This window comes from Amblyomma americanum, chromosome 1 (genome assembly GCF_052857255.1).
Source record: "Amblyomma americanum isolate KBUSLIRL-KWMA chromosome 1, ASM5285725v1, whole genome shotgun sequence".
Lineage (NCBI taxonomy): Eukaryota > Metazoa > Arthropoda > Arachnida > Ixodida > Ixodidae > Amblyomma > Amblyomma americanum.
Window position 1 is genome coordinate 503,568,642 of NC_135497.1, and position 7,938 is coordinate 503,576,579.

Consider the following 7,938-nt stretch of genomic DNA (forward strand, 5'->3'; position numbering starts at 1 on the left):
GACAGCCTGTGCCTAAAGTTAGAACATCACGTTTCTCTCGGCGCCAAGGAATGCCGAGGAGAAAGCGTCAAGAGACCACATACAGTGGTCACTCTGTTTGGATGCGATGTGTTTTAAAGAATTGTTGTGTTCTAACTGCCTATGTGTCTGTTTGTGCATGCCACTGGAAAAGAATGAATGAATAACACCTTTACTGGAAGGGAGGGATGCCTCTCGGTCGCTGTTCCAGAGTAAGGCAGGATGAGAGTTTATTTGCAGAAGTGGTATCTTGTCGGGACTAGAACACGGATATATGTGCACGCGCATATTCGCCTCGGTATCACAAGAATGTTTGCATAATAAGTTCGCCACATCGAACGCGTATTCAGGTGTCAGATAAAGGAGTGAATAAAATTCAAAAGCTGTGGGAAAAGTCTGACTTACTGTGCCTAATAACGGACAGGGAAGCTTATTTTTCCAGTATTTCGCGACAAGGCCTGCCATCTAAAAATGTCACCGCTCGGTCACGTTTAGGTCAAATGACGTTCATTACGTGGCACAAAGATTTGTATCAAAGATTACTACTGCGGTGTTATTTTGAAAACTTTCATTCCGTTTTTCTTTGAATCCTCAGCCATTGCTGTATTACGTCATGCCAAACATCACCAAACAAAACCCCTGACTGCGGACTGGGTACGTAAAGAAAGGAAAACGAAAGCAGACTGGATCCTCAGCGGATGTGAACTTAGCTGGACCACACGTCCACAAAAGCAAACACTTGAGAGTGTACGCTCCCTCACTCAGCAGTACTGCATGTGAACGCAGGGTTTCCAGTTGCGATATACTAAACCGAAGTCGACGACGACAAGCGGTTGTCCCAGAGGAAGCCCCTCACGCACACATCGGTGCAAAAAAATGTTACGAATTATTTTTTCGTTCTTCCACGGCTGAAAGAAGTGGCCGTAGCTCTACCGCGCAGGAATTCTGCTCTGTCGACGCCATTGATTGATAACTTTGCCTCAAAGCTCGTCTTGCTCTTTCTACACGTCAAGTTTGCCTTCGAAGCACGTTTTATTGATCTAAGGGCAAATCATGCTCATGAGACATAGCACATAATTTGCTAAGAGCTTGATTTTGGGTGGGAAAGGAAGGATAAATTTGGTCAAGGAGACTCCAGCTTCCATCCATTGCCTGTTATATGTGTTTTATGTGTTGTGTCGTGTTACCCATTCTCATCGCTTTCTTATTTATTGAAGCTATGCAGCGTAGCCTTTCCTGATGCTGTGATTCTAGTCCAAAGGGGTTAAGGGTAGCTGAATACCCTAGATGAGCTGGTTCAGCAATGACGCGATGCTCGCCGCCTAAAGTCAAGCCTTACACACACAACGTATGAACTCAGGGCATATGCTTCATCGCACTCCATGCTACATTCGCCCACGCCACTTCTTCCTCCCTGGCGTTTTGTGTAGCTAAGCGACAACAAGCCAACTGATCTACGTCGGTCATCATGTACACGCAAGGCATCGTCGTTTCGAGACCGAATTACAGAGCAAGACGCCAATCTGCCGCATCGCTCCATCGTAATGTACGTTAGATAGATAGATCTTTATTTCAGACAACAAGGTCTCGGATACAGGGGCAAAAGGCAGATGCACTCTGCCTGACGGGGCCCAAGCACCCGATACAATGCTCAGGACAAGCGGCAAAAGAAAAAAAATAATTATGCAAGGTAAAACTAGGAGAAGGTGCATACTCTTGCAATGACATAATTATAAAGTAAATATTTACAAGGCACATCACAATAAGAAAAACATGAAAATTCAATGAGTTGACGGAAAACAGGGACATCAAGAATTTCTGCGTGAACAACCCTTTAATTATTCGGACGAGAAAGGAGGCAAGCTTTAGCATTTCTATTGAAAGACTTTTGGGAAACAGATTTCTGAATAATTTCTATGGCCTGTGTATGTTTAGAAGACTTTTAGAAGATTTAGAAGGCCTGCAAGCATCCAGGCCTGCGAAACAACAACGGCAGTTTACTGTCCTTGCAAGCCTGCTCTGAACAAAAACTCAAGGTTTTGCCTCTCAGAACCTCCTTCCTCCTTCTGTGCGGAGATGCTTGCGGTTCAAGAGGCGCTTTGCTCTGTGGCCGCCGTTCCCACGCTGCCCACGACCCGCATTGTCATTCGCACCGACACCCTTCACGTCACACGCCTACTACGACGAGTCACTCGCACCCCAGAATTCTTCCAAGACATCCATCGTCTAGCGGAATGCATCCCGCAGCAAATCCGTATTGAGTGTGTCCCGCGTGGCCTACTGAGCGCACAAAGTCGCGCAGACTCTGCGTCCCGCCTTTCGACCCCAACCTCGTCTTTGCGTTGAGTCCTCACTCTGGATGACACCACCCTCCTTTTAACAAGAAAGGAACACCTCCGGCGCCGCACACGTGCTCTAATCCGTCCGTGTGCGGTAACCCTCCCACGTGGTCTTACCCGTGCAGAGGAGGTAGCGCTTCGGAGGATACGGGTCGGGGTTGCCCTAACGCCAGCTGTGACACGCAAGTGGCCGCATTTCAATGATTTATATCCCCGCCCCGGGTGTCCAGTCTGCAAGAACAGAGACTGTGAGGCGCATGTCTACCACCTATTGCGGGACTGCCCGGCGCTGAAGCCGACGAGATTTCGGCACCTGGCGGCAGTGGGATTCTCACCGGACAATCCGGATTGCTCTATTGCCTGGATACAGCGTCCATATCATCGTTCACTTCTTCATTTCATCAAATCAACCCACCTTTTTTCTTTATTTAAGCATCTTACTCATCTCTCACTTCATAGTTTTAATGTCCTGAGGCAATAAACAGCGTTTAAAAAAACTCAATCAGGAGCAAGTGCAAAACATGCTGAAGCATCTAGCGTTGCTGGCTGACGAGAACCCCCGTGGCTGCACGGTTGCGAGTGCCATTGCCCGCATCGCGGCAATTGCAAGCTGCACAGAATGTGTCGAAAAACTCAGTGCCCAGGCAACCAACAGGAAAGCCTTACGTCTGCTTAATGAGGACTACCTGATAAATACCATGGGCATAACCTTTGTGATAGCTCTCAAGGTATGCGACGTAATCAGGCCACTGAAACCTTTCATGGGTCACGCGACATGAAATGTATCAAGACTTGGCCGCCGTCCAGATGCAGCAGGGCACCAGCATGCTTTCATATCTGGACAACGGGAATGTAGGGCTACAAAATCCTCGTGAATTGCACTAGCTGTGTAAACGTTGCATCTAGAGTGACTGTTTCTCTTGCAGTATATCAAGACTTGCTCAAGCGTTTTTTTTTTCAAAATAAAGAGCATGTTTTGCATTGTCAGCCTTGATGTCTGTCTGGCACTGCTCGTTGATATTGACCAGTATACCGCGATTCACTAACCCAGAGCAAATGGGACTGTCACCATGTGCCATATCTGATAAACGAAGCACTGTGGACATGAACGAAGGCTTGCTGGCAATGGACGCTTGGAATAGGACGCTGGATGCGGGGAGAGAAGTGCAGCTTTGATGGAACATCGTCGTCTGTACCCGTTAAAGGGACTGACGTATTAACGCGACAGCGTTAAGGAGCTCGTGTCGCAGAAACGCCGGTGTCGGCGTCTTTGGCCGTGAGCTAGAAATGGCACATCTCGCTGGACACCTAAAAGCTCCGTAAGGGAAGAGATTTTCCTTTCCTTACGGTGCGGTAAGAGTGTCCAGCGAGAATTTTGAGACAGGCTGTCATTTCCTTTGCATAAAACCAATTTTCATTTCAATTTCCTTCCCTTACGGCCCGGTTCAGGTGTCCACCGAGATATGCGAGCCATGCGTCTTTTGCTTAAATTGTTCAAGGCCACGCGTCGTGCCGAACGGGCGTTGGCCTTCCGTGGCCTCTTTGGGAGCGCTGCAACACGCTGTCACGTCTCTCTTGAAGCCGAAGCTTATGCGTCCTCCAAATTTGAACGCGACAGCGTTATGGAGCTCGTGTCGCAGAAAAGTTGTCGTCGGCGTCGGCGTCTTAGGCAGTGGGCGAAAAAAGGCGCATCTTGGTGGACCCCTGAACGGCGCCGCAAGCGAAGGGATGTTAACGCGACAGCCTTAAGGATTTATTGATTGATGAATTGATTGTATCACGGATTAATCGGGCGATTGATTGATCATTGATTGATTGCTTGATTGATGGATTTTTATTTCCCTTACGGCGCGATCCGGGCGCCCAGCGAAAAATGTGAGACAAGCGTCATTTACTCTCCTTAAAAGCAATTGTTGATTTCGTTTTCCTTCCCCTAACGTCCTGTTTCGGTGCCCGCCGAGATATGTGAGACAGGCGTCCAGCGGGTCACGCGTCGCGCCGAACGGGCGATGGCGTTCCGTGTACCCCTCGGCAGCGCTGTCACACGCTGTTGCGTCTCTCTTAGACACGAAGCTTAAGTGGTTAGGGCGCTCGGCTACTGATCCGAAGCTCCCAAGTTCGAACCCCACCGCGGCGGCTGAGTTTTTATGGAGGCAAAACGCGAATGCGCCCTTGTGCTTTGCGATGTCAATACACGTTAAAGATCTGCAGGTGTTCGAAATTATTCCGGAGCTCTCCACTATGGCCCCTCTTTCTTCCTTTCTTCTTGAACTCCCTCCTTTATTCCTTCCCCTGTGGCGCAGATCAGGTGTCCAACGATATATGAGACAGATACTGCGCCATTTGCTTTCCCCAAAAACCAATTATGTTATTATTAAGCGCCCTCCAATTTGTTAGTCTTGATTAAGATTCCCGTCATTAGAGGGCAGCACGTCGAGGACGCTGATTGGCCGAGGGGCTTACTGGCGCCACTCACTGGCGTTTGCTTGCTTCCCGCCGGCGACAGCCGTTGCGTCGTCAGCAGACTCCAAGACGCCGTGCCGTGAGGCCGCATCTGCTGTGGGCCGCTGCAACGCGAACGCCTATTCTTGTACAGGTATGTCAGGCTTAAAGGTTTGATTCCTTTTGGAACGTGTTCATAGCTAATTTTAACAAATTTTTCTTAGTGCAATTATCACTCTTCTTTTAGTCAACTATTTGTCCATTTGAGATGGGTTTTTGTGGCATTTTTTTTCAGTCGAGCGCTTCGTTGTATATGTATATTAGACTTAAATTTCGATTCCTATTGGGTCAGCGTTCATAGCCAGTTTTCACAAATGTTGCCTTAGTATAATTATCATTATTGATTTAGTCAACTTTTGTCCATTTAAATGGGTTTTTTGCATTTTTGCGAGATTTTATTTTCAGTCGGGCACTTTGTTTTGCGGGAAGCCGTTGATAGTTTTACGCCTTGGTTTTTTGAAGCTAGACAGCCGTTCCTAATTATTTTCACCAAATTCCGCGTAGTAGAATACCGTTCTCGTGTCAGTGAGGTATTTTTTCAGTTGTACGACACTTTCATGAGAACTGCGTTCGTGCCGGCCGTTGACTGACGCTCCTGGTCGCAACTGTTCCGTGGGGTAAATGCCGTGTTGTCAGCTTTCCTGAGCGGCATTTTCGAATATTCAAATAAATTTGGGTTAGTCACGCTCTAATCGATAATTTGCAGCATTCCATCTTTTTAATAAGTTCCGTGCCCTTCGCCGCGTCTGGCTTGTGGAGTTCGCGTTTGATTGGCCAGTTACAAGATTTTGGGCAATATCTAGATTGGTGGGGTTCATTGTTTCAGGTATTTAGGCGCGAGTTTTGCGGCTGTGTAAAATTTTGACGTCAACTTGCCCGGTGGAAATATATTCTGCAGAAGCCAGTATGGCCGTTCAAATGCACATTTGCATGAGGGAAGTGGGGAGGCCAGCTCAATGGCGGAAGACAGGCGTGGCGTCTTGGCAACCTGGCGTTCGCTATTTTGAATTATCCCCAGCAGGCACGGACTTGCGACAAAAGTATTAGGCCCACTTTTTTACGATTCGGTTTATAATTTTTAACACCGACACTGGCGTTTGGGTCCGCTTCCTTTGCAATTTTGAAATGAATTTGATGATTTTGTGTTTTCAGAAAGTTTTAAAGCTTGCTCCGCGTCGCAGATTTTAGTGCAGCATGGCTTTTATACGGGTGCATGTACCAATTTTTTTGGCTTTGCAGCCGTGGCAACCACTCCGGAACAACATGGGATCGCAACAGTTCTGCCTGAAGTGGAAGACCCACCAGTCGAACATGCTGGCCGCGTTCGAGCAGCTGTGGTTTAAAGAAGCGCTGGTGGACGTTACGCTGGCGTGCGAAGGTCTATCGCTGAAGGCGCACAAGATGGTCCTCTCCGCCTTCAGCCCCTTTTTTCAAGCACTTTTTGCCGAGAATCCCTGCAAGCACCCTATAGTGATACTGAATGACATGCGCTACATGGACTTGAAGGCGATAGTTGAGTTCATGTACCGCGGTGAGGTAAACGTGTCGCAGGACGATCTCATGGCGCTCCTCAAGACTGCCGAGACTCTGAAGGTCAAGGGTCTCGCGGAGGGAACCAACGAGAACAAGAATGGTGGGCTCGTGACCAGTGTTGACGGTGCTGCGGACGCCGGACCCGTGGGTACGCCGCGTGCCGAATCTCTGCCGCTCAGTAAACGGAAGAGAAGCCGTCGCCTTCGGCGGAGCTCTCCTAGCGACTCCAACAAGAGCGAATCTAAAGGTGCTCCGCCGGCGACGCGTATCAAGGGGCCCGATAGTCCCGAAATTATTGACGACGGTAGTATGTCTAGTGATCGCGTGACTGACCTTCCCGCCGCGTCTCCTTCGAGTCGGGCTTCCAATGTGGCGTCCTGGTCGTCTACTGCCGTGCCTTCAACCGCTCGACACAATTCAAGTGTTCAGGCCAGCATCTCTCAGCATACTCAGGACTCGATTGGTGACGACGTGGGGGAGGGCGACGATGCAGACTTCGATGTGGAGCCATTGGACGTTATGGAAGAATCTGCGACGACTGAGAACGTAGGTGGCCCCTTGCTGCTGTGCTCCCCGTTTAAGTCTCTGCGGTGGACTCCGTCTTTCGCGTAACGATTACGAAACATGTTCTTAGTTCTTACGATGCACCTTTTTTTGTTGTCAGGTTCCAGAGTTCCCGGACGTCGACTCATCGTCACAAGCACTAGGGGACGAGTCACAGCAGTCTCATCACACAGGGTCCACATTTTACAACTCTGCACGTGTTACTGTTCAACGTTCATTGCTTTCAGACATCTCTGCCACGAGTCAAGGTAAACAAAGTTTTGCTCAAGTTTCTCGGCCCTGTTGCTGACACCGCCTCGTAACTAGTCATTTGCAGTAGACATCAAACCGTCGCCATCTAGTTTAATACCATACGATGACCAGACGATACCACCTGGGGTCGCCGCCTCTCCTGCCGCCGCGTTATCCGGGGACGGCGCGTCCACCGCCATGGCGGTCATGGACGCGTCTGGCGCTCCTGCTATCGCCGGCCCGTCCGGTTATCAGTAGTCGACACCGTCTCATGGTACGTATCCTGTCCCTGACCATCCAACCCACCATCTTTTTTTTTCTGCGTCACGTTTGTCCCACGGTGATCCTAGCCTCTGTGGTGCTTCGGGTTTCAACTTTGCCTGCAACGCCGGGCGCTGTTCATATGGTACGATTGCATCGGGCCCCATTGAACGCCGGTCTCTGGTTAAGCTCCCCTGGCTTTGGGCTGTAATTTCACTTTGAGACGCTTTGTTCTCATTTTGCTCCGAGACCGCCGTTTATTTTGTAACTCTGCTAGGGAGCTGTTAGACGCAATGTTTTGCATTTTTATGTATCGCCATACTCTGTACAAATTAGACAGCAGTAAAGTCATTTTCGCCTGCTGCTTCCGGCAAGGAGGCTTCCCAGAAGACGTCCAGTTATTTGTCGGGTGTCATGTGTCGTTCAATCATCGGATCTTAGTCGCGATCCGCTTTCGGTTTCCTGGATCCTGGAGCCGCCCTGAACAAGG

At 49.2% G+C, this 7,938-nt stretch overlaps 1 protein-coding gene across 1 annotated transcript; it reads left to right on the plus strand.

Annotated features, from left to right (window-relative positions):
- The first annotated feature begins 6,122 nt into the window (after nucleotides 1–6,122).
- LOC144106357 (uncharacterized) lies at nucleotides 6,123–7,445 on the plus strand. The gene is made up of 3 exons (XM_077639140.1): nucleotides 6,123–6,938; nucleotides 7,057–7,204; nucleotides 7,273–7,445. The coding sequence occupies exons 1-3, from the start codon at nucleotides 6,123–6,125 to the stop codon at nucleotides 7,443–7,445; spliced, it is 1,137 nt and encodes a 378-aa protein (XP_077495266.1).
- Nucleotides 7,446–7,938: the final 493 nt, after the last annotated feature.

Coding starts and splice junctions, on each gene's coding strand:
- LOC144106357 (XM_077639140.1), top strand. CDS start 6,123: ATGGGATCGCAACAGTTCTGCCTGAAGTGGAAGACCCACCAGTCGAAC. Junction 6,939..7,056: donor AATCTGCGACGACTGAGAAC/GTAGGTGGCCCC, acceptor TTTTGTTGTCAG/GTTCCAGAGTTCCCGGACGT. Junction 7,205..7,272: donor CATCTCTGCCACGAGTCAAG/GTAAACAAAGTT, acceptor AGTCATTTGCAG/TAGACATCAAACCGTCGCCA.